The 19,042-nt window shown below is 40.0% G+C and overlaps 1 protein-coding gene across 2 annotated transcripts in view; it reads left to right on the top strand.

The window, feature by feature from the left end:
• The window catches only part of fstl5 (follistatin-like 5), a 106,352-nt gene that overhangs the window by 70,647 nt on the left and 16,663 nt on the right, over positions 1 to 19,042 (top strand). For both annotated transcript variants that reach the window (XR_013284833.1, XM_077531177.1), the window contains exons 8-10: positions 2,060 to 2,180; positions 10,813 to 10,974; positions 12,242 to 12,376. Coding sequence is in view for 1 of the 2 variants with exons in the window: in XM_077531177.1 (XP_077387303.1) it covers positions 2,060 to 2,180; positions 10,813 to 10,974; positions 12,242 to 12,376 (418 nt within the window). In the remaining variant the exon portion in view is untranslated. The remainder of the gene's footprint in view (positions 1 to 2,059; positions 2,181 to 10,812; positions 10,975 to 12,241; positions 12,377 to 19,042) is intronic.

The raw sequence follows: 19,042 nt of genomic DNA, 5'->3' as shown, positions 1-19,042 counted from the left end.
GATATTTATTACTGAATATTTTCTGATATTTATTTTTCCTCCGTTTTTGTATTATTTTACATATTTTTGAGCATTCACACATTTTTAGACTCTTGATCTCAACAATAGCGGGGGCACTTTATAGCTGCTCGCAGCTCTAGTTAGGGCCCGAACAGTGGACTGTCACCTATCCTGTAATTTTATTAGTCATTTTTATATAGTCATACACGTCTCGCCAGGCTCATTTTTGCAGTCTTTGTCAACGTTTGTTGGTAGCTGACGTCACGCTAATCCCGGTGCGTGCACCGGCGGCGGGAAGTTGACCGGAGCCTCTGGGCGTTGTGAAAAAGCGGCTTATGGCATAATTCCACGCGACGTTGCTGGCTGTTGCATCATCACTCAAAGCTGTCTGATTGGTCGAGACTCGAGCACATTTGTGCGACTAAACGGGTCCGATTAAACGAGCGTTGCATTCATTCATTCCATCTAATATTTGGATTTTCTGTCATAATATTTTTGTATTTATTTTCTCTAATTGAAAAGTGGCACAAGTGCGATTACAGCATTCACAACATCATTCAGTGTGGTGACCTCTGACTTCAATGTCTCATCTTTACGACACAAGCGAGGTTACTTTATGTGGCCGTGTTCTTCTTTACAGTCGGAAAAGCAAATTGGACGGCGCGTTTCGGCCCCCGGAGGGCCGCACGGAGTCGACGCTGTCACCTTGCCGAGTGAAAAATGAATGCGTGGAGGGGATGAAAGTCAGAGCGGCGGAACCTTCGTCGGGCTGTCCGTCGGGCGCTCTGCTGACTGAGCGACTATGGCTTGGGGGTGGTGCTTGTGGGCAGACAAGGGCAGGTGGATTTAGCCTCAGGGGGCTATAATTAATACGGCCGTCAGAAGCATCCTGCTTCAAAACACAGTTGACCTCAGCAAGCCATACTGCATGCATATACAGTACACACATAAGTGTTATATGCAAGTATAATGGATTTCCCTGTACATCCTGTCCCGAATGAGTAACTTACAATAAATTAACACCTCCTTAAAATAAACCCCCACCGGAGAAAATACATGTGCTTGAATACAGTGTTACCTTGACTGTGTGAGCTTTTCAGTTACAAGCCATCGCCAATGCTGAAGTGAAGTTAAAAAATACGATTTGTATACAGGCCATTAAAGGGATTACACCGCAGTATTTTAAGCCCTTCCAATAGTTAACTATCTGCATATAATGATTAAATATTACCTTTGACACCATGGTGATGTCATTTTTTATGAAATATGAAGTGTTTTGCTGGTTCTGGGTTCAGTAAAACCCCGCCTCTCCCCGTGTGATTGCCACGCCTCCCCGGCGAGCCGACTACAGTCTGCTGTTGGAGCTCTGCATTTGAATACTCCTCCGAACGCAAGCCATTCAATTCTTCAATAAACATTTGAAACGAAACGGCTCCTTGCCACAAGATATCGTGGAGGAGGAGGGGAAGGAAGAAGAAAAAAAAAAAAAAAAAAAAGAACAACCTGAGCTGGTATCGAACCAAAAACTTGCTGCTTACAGAGCGAGCATACTAACCACTATAACTATTTGTTCAGTTATGTTCAGTTTTACTTGTAGTTCAGACAAGTGTCAGACAGAACCTTACTGGGATTTTAAGACGCCCAATTGTCATTGCACTTGCAAATGTGAAGGTTAATTAATTGCTTTGAATTCATTTGGACAGAATGTTGACGGATAAAGGCTACTTTTGTCACTATCTCATGGAGGTCTCAGAGAAAGTGGGCATGCGGTTAGTTCGCAGATGCGGTGCGGGTCTGCGTCTGCATCTTATGACATCAGGTTGGGAGGGGCTGGTGTTTGGAGAACAGAATGACCTTGAATTTCTCATAGGGGGTGAATGAAGGAAAACATCACTTCGGTCATGTTTTTGGTGAGGAATTATTATTTTAACACGGCCAAAAGCTGATTTTTCATGTTGCCGTCCCTTTAATAAGTCCCCTTTCCATATTACGTCCCTGTCTAGTGGTAAAAGCACATTTTGTAGCTTCAATCGTCTACGTTTGTGTTTGTTCCAATCAGGACTTTGGCGACGACGGCTCCTTGTACTTCACCAAGGTGAGCGTCACCCACATGGGCAATTACACCTGCCACGCCGACGGCTACCAGAAGCTCTTCCAGACGCACGTTCTCCACGTGGACGGTAAGAGGCCCTCTTGCGTCAAAAGGGCTCCTTCAGGTTTTTGAATCAATTAGGCGTCACGTGCGGCAGATGGCCCATTCATCGTTCTCGCCAATTTCAAGACGGATTTTGAGCTCCGACTGAGCGCGTTGGCAAGGCTACGTCGGTAGTCTCCCGACGTTTATGGCGGGGATTTACAAGGTATTTACACGAAGAGAAAGCTTCCCGACGGGAATCCCAAACATCTGCTGCCGTTGTAAATTCCGACCTCTGGTTCCATCACCAAAAAAAAATAAAAAATGCTTTACCGTTTCCCAGGATGTTCTTTTGATTAAAAGTGAGTCTCTGAACACACTTGCTGATTCTGACTTTGAGGTTGTTGTCTTGTCCCCCCCCCCCCCATATGTTTGTCTTTGAGTAGTTCCAAAACATCCCCACTAATGCGTTGGAAAATGCATGCATGTCCATCAAGACACGACGCAAACTAATGAAGAACCCACAACGTAAAACGTACAGATCGTCGACCAATTCATCCATCAATGTTTTGTTTTTTTTCCCATTTATGATCAAATGCTTGGAATTACAGCTCCTTAACAACTCCTCCAGTCCTCCATGACAGTTAACGGAATAAAACAATTGCTTTTACTTGAAAATGAACACACAGTATTTGTCTACTTTTCAGACCAAACCACTAACTGAACCACAATTAATTTGTATGTGCACTTTCAATGTGAAGTAATTTCCTGTTTTTGTAAAACAATAATAAAAAAAATAAAATAAATAAATATTCTGCAGATTAATCAATTACTGAACAGCTAGTTTTAGCCGAAATTGCTTATAGATGTCACAAGATGGCAGCAAACCACTTTGTTTTTTTTTTATTAGACAAGGCTATGTCTTTAATATATTTCTATTAAAAACATAGCTTTGGCCTAAATTCTCAGCAGGAAAAAAAGTTTGAGACAATGTATTTTTCGTGAAATTGTGTATATATAACAAATCCATCCATCCATTTTTTAACCGCTTATTCCTCACAAGGGTCGATGTATAATTTTGAGAAATAAGTGAATTTTTTTATTTTTAAAAATATATTATCTTTAAATATGTGCGAAAACATGAAAATTCCTCTGTTAAGTTAAACAATAGTGAAGGACAAAATATTGTGAATTCATGTAATTCATCTTGATTGTTGTAAGTGTTAAAGGACCAAAAAAGAGGAGTTATGTATTTTTTTTTTTTAAACAATAATTGTTTGGACGCTAATGGCGACAGCTCATTTATGTACTTCCCATAAGTGGTTCGGACAATGGATGGCTATTTCTCACGGGGATTTAGTTTGAAGTTCGCGTTCAATTTTGGAGGTTCCAGCCTACACTTTGAAAAGCCAAAGATCCCACTTGGTCTTCATTCCACATGAGGTGAAGAGTTTGGCTCCTTTGCTAATTGGGCTAACTTTGGGAGGGAAATGAGCTCTTTATGGGGAAGGTAAAGGTCATGGATGTGCTGTGGAGTACCTGCTTGCCGTCTTTAATGAGCTGGCGGGGAGTGGAGGAAACGTCCTCATACTTTTGACAGACAGCTGCTTCATTAGCATCCCTTCAAAAGACGATGCCTGCCAGGTTAATTGAAACGCTGCAGGGAGACCGCCGATTGTTCTGTTTATGAAAAACCGCCACCACACCCGCCCGGGAGAGAGCGCCGACTCCCAATTGTAATTGATTCCGGACCGGAGCTTTTCAAGCACCCCCCGCTATGGATTTCACATTGTGGGCTCCCCGAGGAGACGCTATCGCACCCCCCGGCAAAGCGACTTGACGTTTTCGAAAACTCAATTAGGTAAGAGAGCTCTATGTGTAAGTGGATTTGGAACGCTGTTCATCGCCGCCGACGCAGGACAATGTGACGGCCGCTATTGAGTTTGAAGTGGAAGGAGAGGCGTGATGGAGAATAGTTTGGGTTTCGCATGGCGGCCTCGCGCACAAGTTGAAGGAAAGACTTGATCGGTTGGAGAAATCGCAGCGTGACTTTCAGCTGCTTTAATCGCACTGCAGTGAATTTGTGCTGCGGTGACAAAATGTGTTCATATATATATATATATATATATATATATATATATATAAAAAAAGTGTATTACTCTAAAATTTATGATGAAAAAATATTTCTTATTTAGCTTGGGTGGGGGCTTAAAGATTTAACAAACAAAAAATACAGCGTTTGACAATTGCATGATTACAAATTTAATTGGAAATAACCAATTTAGAACACAAATCAAATTTAATTACAATTTTATTTAAAAAAAATATTTTCTTTCAGGAATTAAAAAAAAGAATCAATATTTTCATTGTTATTGACATAAAAAAAAGTTTGACTTGAGCACAAAAATTTTAGAATGAAAAAATAAATTAGAATAAAAAATAAACCTAATTATAACATAAATCTAATTTACTTTTAATTCATTTAAATTAAAATATTTTAATAATATAATTAATAATTATTTTTTTTTTATTCTGTCAATTTTTTTTATTGAAAAAAAAGTTTGAAAAAAGGCTTTGACTTTAAAAATCAAATTGTTTGAATAGGCAAATTGTTAGAATTCCAAAATACATTTAAAAATAAACTTTTGAAAACTAATGTAATTGAATTTTGATTTCATATAATTTCAGTTTTTAAATAAAATTCAATTTAAAGATTAAATTATGATTCAGTGATTAAATGAAAAATTTGACTTCAAATGAATGTACACATGAACCAAAAATACAACAATGAAAAAGTATCCACACTAAAAAAATTAATTCTCCAAATAAATGATTTGACTCATTTCCTTCAAGACACGATTCATCAATCAATTTCCACACAAGCAGCCAAATTGTTAATGCTCAATTAATCCCCATCCTTACTGCTGCTGCAGCCAATTTGTTTGAGATTTCATATCTTCAATCTGGGCACGTGGGCTTATTCATTTATTTGACATCATGTTAATAATGCCAGTTGCTTTCATGCGCCAGACTAGCTGCTGCCATCCATCTCCAGCAAGACGTTTTATCCGAAGCGCGGCGCCCTCGGAAAGCATTTCCTCGCAGATGGTCGGCCGTGTTTCATCAGCGGCGCAGATGCTGCCGTAATAACACCGACAGAGAAAGATTATTACGCAAATACAGTACAGTGAACCCCCGTTGATCGAGAGGATACTTTCTAGTACGGTTTTATCCCGCTCACACTTTCCAAAGACATTATAAACATGTTTGGGATCTTCAGACATGTCATTTTATTTACACGGCGCCTCTAAGTAATTTTGGGGGATACACAAATGCCAATATTGTACTATGCGTCTTTACTCAGGAAAAAAAATGGTCCGATACTACTACATGGATACCACTTCACCAGCTTTCTAAATAACCTTCTGGAGGCTAACTTGTGGATCTTGCCACTGTAATATGTTCCGTATATAACTTCAAAGATTCAGCCATGCATGTGTACTATAAATACAAATGGACTAATGGACTGTTCCGATACAGTTTTTCTGGCCCCCAATACCGATTCAGATACCCAATTTTGCAGTATCGGCTGATGCCGATAACGTACCTATAACACGCCGTTTGAAAAAAAGTTTTTAATTGTAATTCTAAAGCTGCCCTGCCATTGGTTCAGAGCCTTCAAGGGCCAATAGGATATTTTGCAGTGAACGCATCACACATCAGTGGATGTCGTGCACGAGCAAGGCACAAGATGCTGCATTCAAAGTCCTATATTAGTCGGGAAATAATGGCATTGGCATGTTACTTGTTAGTACTAATACCACTGTTTTATGCCGCATCGGACTCCCGATATCTGTATCGGAACAACACTAGCATGGACTTGCACAGCCAAACTACAAAATGTCATGTGCGGTGCAATGCCAGGGAGTATGGAGGACCAAAACTGCCAAAATTCAAAATAAATAAATGACTAAATAAATAAACAAATCACTAAGTGAAAATAAAAATGAACATAAAAAATATAATTCAAAAATTATATCCAAAAAATAAACATAAATGGAAATAAATCAGTTTTTATTTCCATTTTTTGTCATTTAGTCATTTATTTATCTATTTATTAAGTCATTTATTTATTTTGAATTTTGGAAGTTTTGGGCCGTACTGCCAAGTCGAAATGTTATTCAAATGAGGGGCGGTCCTAACTGTGTCTTGGGTTGGACTCCGCCCTTGCAAACTGCCTGTCATTGGTCGAGTGAGCAGCTCGGTGAACGAGGAAGTCTTGCCGGCTTGCAATGGAGAGCTCCAGCAACGGACGACTATCTTGTCTACTCTCACCTCAACTTGCGACTTGATTTGCTAGACAACAAATGAGAGCAGACTTGACCAATGACAAGCAGTTATTGAGTCCAACCCAAGACACGCTTAGGACCGCCCCCTCATTTGAATAACATTTCGACTCGGCAGTACGGCCCAAAACTGCCAAAATTCAAAATAAATAAATGACTAAATAAATAAATAAATGACTACAAGTGAAAATAAAAACGGATTTATTTCCATTTATATTTATTTTCTTTATATAATTTTCAAATTATATTATTTATATATTCATTTTTATTTTTCACTTTTAGTCATTTATTTATTTATTTAGTCATTTATTTATTTCTAATTTTGGCAGTTTTGGTGCTCCATAGGGGAAGACATGTATGACCCAGAGAACCTTACTTTTTTTTTTTTTTTCTTAGGCTGTACCAGAATAAGTAAGTAATAGCGCATCCACTCCAGTAGATGGCAGTGGTGCTATCATTGTCAGGAGAGTGGCGTATTAGCTCCCCTGATGGTGCACTTGCAACAAATTGATAGACAAATGATACAAATTTTAGTTTTTGAGAGACTTTGGGGTGCAAAATATTTCTTCTTCCCCTGCACAGAAAAACAAATGAGAAACACTGGGTTAATGTCAAAATGTGACTTAAAGCATGGCCACTGTAGTGAAGGGATTTTAAATTCCCCTCACATTATTTCCAGTAGGGAAATTGTTATCCAGCATGCTTGGCCAGCACTACTTTTTGCATCCGCACATTAGTCACAGCATGTTGGCATGCATGTGATTGGCGGCGCATATCTCTCAGGTACCTGCACGACTTGTGCTTTTGGGCGGACGCCTCCAGCTCCTCTGCGTGATTGAAGTGTCTGCTTGGAATTTCACAGTTGGAGAGCAAAACAGCCCTTGCCGTATGTGTGGGTGTGTGGGGGAGTGTGTGGACGTGCGCGTGGCCGCGCCGGGTGATTGACGAGCGGCCGGCGAGCTGCGTGAAGGGCCCGTCAGCGGCGCGATGTCGCAGTGTGCCCGCAGCGCGCGTCGTCCTTTACATTCTCCACGTATGGAGCTCAACGCGCGAGTGGATGAGGGCAGCTGGAAAAGGCGTCTCGGCCGTCTCTTCACTCTGCACACGTTAGGAACGGATGGACTCGAGTGCCTCGGTTACAGATGATCCATATTAGTCTTTTTTTTCAGTCCAGAACATTTCATATGTTTTACGATAGAACAGGTTCTTTTCGACTTAAATTATTTCCCATGGGGACTAATTGGTTTCAAACATAGGAGGAAAAAAAAAAAATCTGTCTGCCAAAAGCCAAAGATTTTTTATACAAATCTCCTCAGACACCAAATAAATTTTTATTTTAAATTTAAAAATTAATCTTCAAACCCAAATCGACACCTTCTTAAAATAATTGCCTAAGTCATGTTTTCAGATTTGTCAGGAAACACAAAAATTGAACCATTTGCATCACGAGGAGATGATTTCCCCCAAAAAATGGCTTTTGCAATTATTTTAAGAGGGTGATGATATAGATTACTTAATTTATTTTAAAAAAAATGCACATTAATTCCCAAAGATATAATTTAAAAAAAAAAGAAAGAAAGAAAAGTTTTTTTATTTTCTTCTTCTTTTTAAATGCAACGAACAAATGTCCATGTACGGCAAGGGTGTCAAACTCACGTTAGCTCACGGGCCGCATGGAGGAAAATATATTATCAAGTGGGCCGCATCGGTAAAATAACGGTATATAACTTAAAAACAATTGTCGTCATTTATATGCAGATTTGTGGACCAGCCCTAAATTTACGGAGCTCAACTGTAATCATGTTTTTCCGAAAAATAACACAAATGCAAATGGAAGGTGGCAGCAGTTTGCCTGTATACGTTTCGGACGTGTTAAATCGAACTGTTTTGCATATATATTGTTCCCAGAATGCATTGCGTGGCGCAGTTAATGACGTTATAAGGACGCTAATCATTATATCTATTTGTGTTACCAGTAATTGAATTTGTGTCGTATTTAACATGTTTATGTCGGTCTATGATTTAAAATAATAATAATAATAATAATAATAATAATAATAATAATAATAATAAAATAAAACGTAACTTTAAAGTTGTGTGTAAAATAATGACATCCAGGAAGATTCCCCCATACAAGTTGCATTGCTCATCTCAGGACTGCTTGTGAAATTACAAATGTTATATATTTTGATTGTGGCTGGCTGATTAATTAATCCGACATTACAATATTATTATTTTTTAACTTTACAAAATCATTTTGCGGGCCGGATTAAACCCCTTTTGCGGGCCTGATCCGGCCCGCAGGCCGTATGTTTGACACCGATGATGTAAGGCAAAGACAAATTTGGAACAAACGTACCAGACACAAATTGTCCGTTCAAAATCATATGTACCGGAAAATTGATTAAAAAGTCAAAAAAATTGAAAAGTCCCAAAACTTATGTCCTCTTCAAATATCACGATTATCCTCTCCACGGCTAAGAGAATGCGGAATATATATTTTTTTACATACAGTAAACACCAATGTTGAGCCCATTTTATTTCAAATCCATCTTGTTAGAAACAAAAACTATTCAAATGTATTTTTTATTTATAATAAATATAAATTTGTCAAATTAAAAACATTTGTATTTTTAATAATATAAAAATATATATATATATTTACTCAATGCCTAATATATAAGAACACATCATATTTCTATTAATTTTTCTTTTTTCTTTTGGCAGAATAGACCTTATCGTGTAGACGGCAAGACATTAAGCATTCTGTTGGAAAGGTCAGAAGGTGGATACGTTTCTGCTGTTAATATGTTACAAGCTACGGTGTCACCATCCAACTGAAAAATAACATCTCGTTATAAAAGGTTTGCTATTTCCTAGCTAAGCTAGGTGTAAGCTTAAGATATGTGTAAGCTAAGTGTAGCCGTTTTGCAGCTAATGTTTTTACTTTTCATAGACGAGGAGTCCTCTCCTCCTCCAGGCAGTATTGCGATGTTTTCAATGTTAACATGTCAGTCGTGCGTTGACGTGCCATCTTACACCGAACACGGAAGGGCTGCATGTCGAGTCTATTACCAAATTTCCATCTAGTCAAATCCAAAGATGTATCAGACAAAATATATTTCATATAATAATGCATGCAGTCATTTACGGACCATAGTGAAAAAAAAATAATCCACATAATTTCATATGTTAAAATTCAATCAATGTTCTGGACGGTCTTATAGCCTCTTGTGTCTTTTTTGTGGTTGTGTCTCCGTCATTGCAACTGCATTGTGACCTTGTGTTTGCGATTGTTAACGGCACGGCGGCCCATTTGTGCGATTGCCAACACACCAACGGGACATTCCAAAGCCCGCCAGTACGTGACTGTCCAGATGGCCATGGCGGCCATTCCTGGAGGCCGCCATCCACCTGCTTGCCTAAAGAACAACTTTTACGGGGATGGATGTGGGGGCGGGACATTTGGAAGTCTTTTAGGCAGGAGATTAAAAAAATGATTTTGCGGATGATGGTAGGCTCGGAAGATGACAAGATGGAGTTGTGTGTTTGTGAATATTTCACACTGTGTGCTCCGTTCCCTTTCAATTTCTCCGATATGCAACATGTTCTGTGCGGCTGGATTAGCAATAAGTAATCCCTCCCCTGTGTACCTTATGCATAAATGCATGTGATTATTATTGTATCGCACCGTTTGGAAGTTCACTATGCGTGTTTTGGTGATTTGCCATCACCACAGGGTAAAGATTTTTTATTTTATTTTATTATTTTAAAGTGTCAAGTCAGCTGCTAGACGTTGCACTTCGTCCGCTTGCTGACAAAAGGTTGCTTCCAATCGATCAGAAGCCGGGGAAAAAAAAGTCAATGACCTCCTAATGGTTCTCTGGCTCATTTATATGCGTGATTTGTATACGGGAGCAAAGGCCGCGGCGAAACAAACGAAAACATTGATCGCGCTCTAAAGACGCCGCTCGAAAGCTTACCTAAAAGCTGATGCTAATGGAATACTAATACTTTATTCAATTATACTGTAAATTTCGTGCTTACAGGTCTTGGCTCAGTTCTTTGGTTAAAATCCGCCAAATAACATTTTGTATTACACACGGTCTGCGATTGGCTGGCAACCAGTCCAGGGTGTCCGCCGCCTACTGCCCAGAGCCAGCTGAGATAGTCGCCAGCACCCCCCTTGTGAGGAATAAGCGGTCAAGAAAATGGATGGATGGATTGGATTACACACGGTTGAACTTGTAACAGTATAATACGACAAAATGTTGCTTCACACACTGCCAGTGGATTGAAATGTTGTCGGCCTCTGTGCCCCCTCCGCCGCAGTTCCGCCCGTCATCCGGGTGTACCCGGAGAGTCAAGCCCGGGAGCCAGGCGTCACCGCCAGCCTACGATGCCACGCCGAGGGCATCCCCCGCCCGCAGCTGACCTGGCTCAAGAACGGCATGGATATCAAGCCCAAGCTGTCCAAGCAACTCACCTTGCAAGGTAGCAACGTGGTAATTAGCTAGTCTTTTTTTTTTTTTTTAAGCCCAGCACATTAGCTAATAGTGTTACTTTAACATATGCATTTTTTTATTTTTTTTTAGCGATCTGATTTTGTCTTACTTCAAAGTATGCAAATTTTGGAGGGAAAGTCTTATTTTTACCTGTGCAATTTTTGAGAGATTTTCAATAGTCTCATATCAACCATTGCAATTTATAAGGGAATTACAACAGTTTTGTTGACCAGTTTACAATTGTCAGTCCAACCTGTGCAACGAGTAGGGGATGTAACGGTAGTCTTATTTTAATTATTGCAACTTTTTGCAGATTTACAATAGTTTTATTTTTAACAAAACTTTTTGGAGATTTAAATTAGTCTTATGTTAATCTTTGTTACTTTAAACCTGCGTAACTTTTCTTATTTTGTGTTATGCAATTTTGCGTGGGATTTTAACAGACATGACTGACTTTAGTTGGGATTTATGGTTGTCATATTTGAATTTGTGCAAAATTTGAGGGATTTTTTTTTTTTTAAGTCTTGTTTGAATTGCGTACCTTTTGTAAGTTTTACAATCGTGCCTGTTTAAGTTGTATGAGTTTGGGACAATTTACTGCAGTCTTCGTTAACCTATGCAACTTTTGCGGGATTTGACAGTCTTACTTTATCCTGTGCAATTTTGGGGGTGATTTAAGGTTGTCATGTAAACCTGTACAACTTTTGAGGGATTTATAGTCGCCTTTCTTTTAAAAACCTTGTAGCTTAGTGGGGGAATTAAGGTAGTCTTATATTCTTTTTTGCAATGTTGGATGACATTTAAGGACAGATCAGTTTAACCAGCACAACTTTTGTTTTGATTGATGGTTGTCTTATTTGAATCGGTAACTTTTGGGGGAAGTTACAATAGTCTTGTGCAATATATGAAGGATTTATGTCAGTTTTTTGTTAACCTGGACAATTTGTTCGGAATTAACAGTCTTATTCTAACCTTTGTAACTTTTAGCAAATTTTGTCGTCTTCTTTTAGCTTGCATAATGTCTGGGGGGATTTAAGGTAGACTTACTTTAACCTGTGCAATTTTTGGTGAATTAAACCTGTGTGACTATTCTGCAGAATTAAGACAAGTCATATTTATCCCAAACAATTTGAGTCAGATTTAAGGTTGTCTCATTTCGAATGCCATGTGTGATCCAAAGTATTACTTTAACCTGAGCAGATGCTTGGAACATACTATTTTTTTTTTGTGTGTGTGTGCACGTCTGCTCTTCTCAGCTAACGGCAGCGAAGTGCACATCAGCAATGTGCGCTTTGAGGACACGGGCGCTTACACCTGCATCGCCAGAAACCAGGCGGGCGTGGACGAGGATATCTCCTCGCTGTTCGTGGAGGACTCGGCGCGCAAAACCTGTAAGTCTGCGTCAAGACGTCCGTTGGAGATGTCCGCCCTTGATTTCCGATGCAGCGGTGACACAGCCTCGGTGAGGAAAATAACAAATAGCGGCAGAGCGCAGAAACAATTGGCACACCGTGAAGGGCATCTCTTTTGTGCGATTTAGCAGCAGACTGTCGACTAAACCACGACAGACCGTTTAACAGGCCTGGAAAATAAGTCAACTGCTCCCAAATGTACTTTATTGACAGCAAAATAGAGTGCGGCTCTCATAAAAAAAATAAAAAAATGTTTTGACCTTCAGAGGCAGGCGGTGACATCATGGTGTTGTTCAGTTTGTTTAGACCATTGCTACATGCTGACCGTGTTAAAAATGGACTCAATTTGCTGTTTTATAAGGAAAGCAACCATTTCAATAGGGGTTTAAAGACTGTGTCAGATTTTGAGGACTGGCAACAAGAGAAACTTGACATTGCGACTGCTTCCAATTTTATTTCCCTCACGGGAGGAATAAGGTATCATGAGCAAAAAAATAAAAAAAAAAATTTAAAAAAAAAAATGGCCCGGCTCACAGCCCATTGTTAAACTCAAAGCATAATAACGGCGACAGGTACAATGAGATGTTGGATTGTCTGCAGCGGGAAAAAGAAGGCTTTTGTACTTCCTGTCCTCCTGTCATTAACCCCTACAAAATTCAATTAAATAACTTGTGAGGAAATCTGCTAAGTCAGCCACTGTCTACCTTTGTTACAGAGAGTCTACTCTTCGGCTTATGACAGTTCCGCTCGTACAATTGGAATTATAACCCAAATTTCTACCTAAGTCGGAACACATCGCAGTCCATCACTAGCCTATGTTACCACAATAGTCATAATTACAGTTAATTTCTATATGAAGAATATGTGAATAAAAAGCAAGTAACTGGGCGTGGCTTCTTCCACGACTTTAACACAAATCCATGCAAGTTCGTAACCTTAAAACATTGGGCCATTTAATCTGAGGACTGCGTGTATTTTGGCCTAAACTAGTGTTGCATCGGTCACGACCGATTCGTTCTTTAGAATGAATCTTTTCATTGAACATGAGTGAACGGCTCACTTCTTCAAGTGATTCATTCTCTTCTCAGTTCATTTGAGAGCAGCCACGCTCATGCCGTCAGTTTTCACAAGCGACCAATCAGAAGCTAGCGTCAGACGTGGGCGGGATTTTACTACACATGCAGCCTCACTATTGGTTTTCAGGAACGAGTCACTGAGGAAGCTTCCCGTTCGCGAAGACCTGAACGGATCAGTGAGTGAACGAGTCAGTGGGAGAACGTGTTGCCATTTCCGGTTCAGGAACGGGTCAGTGAGTGAACGTGCTGCCTCCATTTCTCGTTTGCGTGCGAGTCATTGAGTCAACGTACTGCCATAACAGTTCAGTGAGTGAGTGATTGTAGTCTTGCATTGAGTGATTCACGATTTGCCAAGGAAGGAACTAGTCATAGAAACGCCACTACTTCCATGTTGGGGACAAGCTTTCATTATCATGTGTTTCTCCAAGCTAATGGCTAATGTGGTGTCAGTCCACGTACTGGGTTGCGGGCAAACGCATAAAAACAAAATAGAGCGAGTGACAGTCTCTCTCTCACCAGCACATGACTGTGTGCCTCACACTGTAGCAGCGGGGAGATGACGACGTTGGGGATATCTTTAATGGAATTATTATCCTTTCTGTGGAGGGTGTGGGGGTGGGGGTGTGGTGAACGATTTGGTGAACGAATCTTTTTAACGGTTCTTTTAAATGAACTGATTCAGTTCACCTCAAAGAACTGTAATGCCCATCACTAGCCTAAACGGTCAGTCATCAGTATTCCCGTATTACAGTTATTGTTCATTTGCGTTCTACCGGCTTTTCTACGGGAATCGCTTCTTCTTAAGTTTGTTATGCAATTCTGCAATTCTGCTACTGGTTCTCGGATGCAAAAAATTATCAACTAGCTAAATCTAGAATGCGCTAATGTTGAAAATAAAGTTGAAACGGAAATGGTAGAGAATCGAAAATACCTTGATTGATTTGCCTTACGGACTTACAGTTTGGCTAACACGTTTTGATTGCGGGTTCTCCAACATGAAACCAAGTGCGGCTAGTATACAGTAATATCCAAACTACAATTATCAGCACTTTAAAGAACCCGAAATAAGATGACATCTGTCTAACCTTTTAGTGTACTTTGTGCTATGGTGTCATAAGATTGCACTGAGGCCTTAGGTAATAGGAAAGTAGCAAAATAAATGACAAAATACTGTAACAGCTAGGGATGTAACAATATGGGCAATATTGTGATATTAAAACTGCCACAATATCTTCGTCGTCAGGTTCACAATATTTAAAAGTAACACATCAGTTTAAAAAGTCAGGTTGATTTCCATTTGTGCAGTTCTAGCACCCTCTGGTGGCTAGATTATTAGTGCAATTTAATTTTCATTAGGGATGTTTTGGCCTTCTATGTTTAACATCTATACCAATGGTCAGGTGAAGGGAACGTAATATGCTTGTGAACCGAGTCAATATGTGGAGGAACTTAATATGTGCGTGCATTAGAAAGTAAGTGCCTCGAAATTAAGTCTTATTAGAGATTATAGGTTGTTTATATGCATTGCTGTACTTTACAAAAGCACAATCTTGTGGGCTTTTTTTTTTTAGTATGAACTTTTTTTTTTTTTACAGTATTGTGACCTTTATTAGTATCGCCAACCTCCCCACAATATCGTAATAATTATCTTATTGTGACCTTTATATCGGGATATTGTATCGTTGCATCCCTAGTCACAAATGAGTTCTGTGTGTGTGTGTGCGCGTGGGTGGGGGGGGGGGGGGGCTTCTTTTTTGTTTTGTTTTGCAGTTTGCTGCGCATTGGCTAACAACCCTCGACTGCAGACTCTCAGATACTAAAAACGGTGGTAAAATCTACTGTGCACAGACATCCAAACTATCAGAGAAATGGAAACAGAACAGAACAAAACTCTGCCTTGGCAAAAGTAACTCAATTATAGCAAAAGAACAAAAAAGTGACAACACTGTGGGTGACTACTTTTAACTCACTCACTACCTATTTGATAGTGTGCAAGTGTGTGTCTGCGTGTGTGCATGTGTGCGTGTGCATGTGGTTTGGGAAGCTTAATTACCCTGAGGAGCGCCGCCGCATGTTGACAACTGCTCTCCAACCCCCAAACAACGTATGACATTTGATAAAAGGTCACTGTTAATTAGGGGAGCCCCCCCTTATTATTTAGAAAAATGCATCCAAATTTCTAAGAAGTAGTCTTGGAATAATGTTGTTTGTTGACATATTGACGGGACTTATTATTCAAATAACTGCTGGCATTTTCAGCCTCGTTAAGTAGAGACACATAAGTCCCCTTTCACACACACACACAACAATTTGCCTGCAAAATGGCAATTTTATTTCAACATGTGCACCTTTTTGGGGGAATTAAGGTAATCTTATTTTGACCTCTGCGGCTTTTGCTTACCTGTGCAACTTCTATAAGATTTACTCACTTTAACAGGTGCAACTGTGGGAGAATTTTAAGGTAGTCTTTGAGCTTTGCAAATTTGAGGCGATTTACAGTAGTCTTATTTTAAAGTGTAAAACCTTAGGAATGGAGTATTTAAGGTAATCTTTTGTCAACATGTGCAACTTTTGGGGGATCTAAGGTAGTCTTAGTTGGAGTTTTCTAACTTTTTTTTGGGCCTGTACAAAGTGTGCAACTTTTAGGGGATTTACAGTACCTGTGTGTATTTATAGTAGTTTGAACTTGTGCAATTTTGGAGGGGATTTAAGGTAGTCTTATTTTGACCTTTGCAACTTTTGGTTGCCTGTGCAACTTTGATAAGATTTTCAGTAGTCTTTACTTTAACCGATGCAACTTTTGAGGGATTTACGGTAGGTTTTACTTGAACATAACCAACCTTTAGGCTTTATAAAGTAGTCTTACTTTAACCTGTCCGAGTTTGGGGGGGATTTACAGTAGTCTTATTTTTTACATGCCCGACTTTTAATGGGACTCATGGTAGTCTTATTTTAAAATGTAAAACTTTTGGAAATGTTTGAGGTAGTTGTATTTCAAAATGTGCATCTTTGGGGGGATTTAAGGTAGTCTTAGTTTGACCATCATAATTTTTGGAGGACTTAAGGTAGTCTTATTTTGACCGCCACAATTTTTGGAGGATTTAAGGTAGTCTGATTTTGACTTCTGCAACTTTTGAAAGGTTTATGGTAGTCTTATATTTTGACCTCTAACTTTTGGTGTGTAACTAAGTTTTACTTTACCTGCACAAATTTGGGGGATATGACGGGTTATTTGTACCTGTGCAACTTTTGAGGGATTAAGAGTGATCGTATGTAGCTTTTGGTGGCTTTAACGGTCTTATTTATTTTTACCTGTACAACTTTTGGTGTGTTTACGGTACTCTTAGAAAAGAAAAAAAAATCCTTTCATTACAGGCCATCACAAGCTTACTTTTAAGGCCATCATCGGGCTATGGCGAAGCCCTGCTCGTCAAAACGTCAGCACATCGGTGCTTGTGGATCGCCGTCTGGTCTCACGACTGCGCTAAATCCTCCCCATCAAACTTTATGACTCACAGTGAAGGTCTGTTAGATAAGAAATGACCTCAGCGGGAACAGAACACGGCGTCTTGGAAAGCTAGTGGGCTGAAAAGTCGGGCGTTGTACGGCCAAAAAATATATAAATAAAATAAATTGTTGTATTGTGTTGTATGGAACCTGAAGATGGGCCAAGAGCTTCTTTTCTATTTTTTTTTCCTGGTTGTTAAATGGCCTTGATTTGATTGAAGGTATCTCCTTAAGAAAATATTGAAATAGATTCAACACTTTCATTCAACTTGGCAGCCTCTCTTTTCCCCGACAGATAATGGACAAAGACAACAATGGGCGGAAGATTCCATTTAATCCATACTCTGTTGGCGCAGTGCTCAACTCTTTTAGATGGAAGATTTGTTGTGTTTATATTGGGATTGCTCAGAGCAGGCAGGAAAGCAATGAAGAGGAAACACTGACAAACAACTGCAAGTTAATCTGCAGTCAGTACACATTTCTACGTGTCGCTTACTATGTAACTTTTGTCTACCAGATTTAAGACTATTGCTAAATTGTTGTTTTTTTATTTCTTCCTAAACTCATTCACTCACATCTATTTCTGTTTGGCAGAAAATAGCATTAGAATATAGCTAAGTTTCGTCATTATTCACAAACCTGTTGAAAACACTGAGAAATAGAGCTTGTTGCAACATGGCCCTGACTGATCTCTTAGACTCTGATGCCACCTGCTGGCCGTTTTTTGTAATAACTACCATTGCTTTAAGCCACCTCTTCAAGTCAGAAGATGTATCACAGCCTTTTGTATGCTCTAGCATTAAAAAATGTATAAATACGTTTTTGGAGTGAGGGACAAAGTATTACGTTTTTGGGTTTGAATGAGTTAATAAAGGAAACGTCTCAGTCCTGGTAGCAGTTCTAATTTCCATGGGTGGGGCATTGCGGAGCACTGGAGTCTGGATAAAGAATGCTCTGGATCCTGCTGACTTCTTTTTAGCTCTCAGAGTCAGCAAAGGACCAGCGATGTTGTGAGTGATGCTCTCAGGACAGAACATGAGGTACCACCACTAAGTCAGCAAGATCGGAAGGTGCTAAGCCATGTAATATTTCAGGAATAAGTAACAAAACCTGAACATCACAGCTCTGGTGCATAGGGAGTTACTGCAAGTTGCCAAGTAACATTTTCTGCTGAATCCTCACCTATTTGTGTTTTTTGTGCTCTTTCTATAATGTTCTAAGTCGGTGTCAAGGAAGTATTTTGGAATATATATTGAATCAATGAATGGTCTGTCACCATCACCGTGAGCGGGTCACAGTGTATGTAACCTTGCCGCCGGGCATCCCGAGCGTGACATCCCCGAGCTTTGGCGTCCGGCGCAAACATTTATCGCGAGCTTGCGAGAGCGAAACGATTGCCCGCCGCCGCTTGTTTTTGCTACATGGACGCTGAAGTTGATGTATGGGCCCCTCGCACGCGCCCAGCAGCCGCAGTCTTTCCGACCCCGGGTGATGAATAGCATCAATATGGGCGCTCGTACGACGCCGCTCTTTTTCCATTTTGTTTCCATCCCTGGCAAGTTCTCACATAAAACGGCATTGTTCTTTCCATTTTCCGCCCGCCGTCCATTCTGCCGACGACACAGCGCTCCTTTTGTGACGCTTCTTAATGAGCTGAAAAGATACGCAAGAGTGCACGGCAGAGGAAACACTCGACAAAGCGCTTTTTTTTTTTTTTTTTTTACCCCCGCAAAGATTACGCCTGACCCCCGCCGCTTTGTCCCTTTCCCAGAGCCGTTCTGCGGGAGAATGAGTGCAGGAGGACAGATTAGCATCGGCGCCAATTGGCCCGCAAATTGGACAGCGTAGTGGAAAATGGAAGACGGAGGTCGGCTGACGGTGGGACGGGCAGACAATAGGCAGAGAAGGTCGACGTGAAAGGACGTAGTGTTGAATTTGCATGGAAACCAAATCAAGAACGGCGTTGCATCTTTTCCTCGTTACAGTGACGCTGTCGCTGGTGTTCTCCTCTTGCCATCATAAAACTGGACAGTCAAAATCGTCGCACAGCTGATTTTTTTTT

This window comes from Festucalex cinctus, chromosome 9, assembly GCF_051991245.1.
Source record: "Festucalex cinctus isolate MCC-2025b chromosome 9, RoL_Fcin_1.0, whole genome shotgun sequence".
NCBI classification, from domain to species: Eukaryota; Metazoa; Chordata; class Actinopteri; order Syngnathiformes; family Syngnathidae; genus Festucalex; species Festucalex cinctus.
This window is presented reverse-complemented; position numbering and strand designations above follow the sequence as displayed.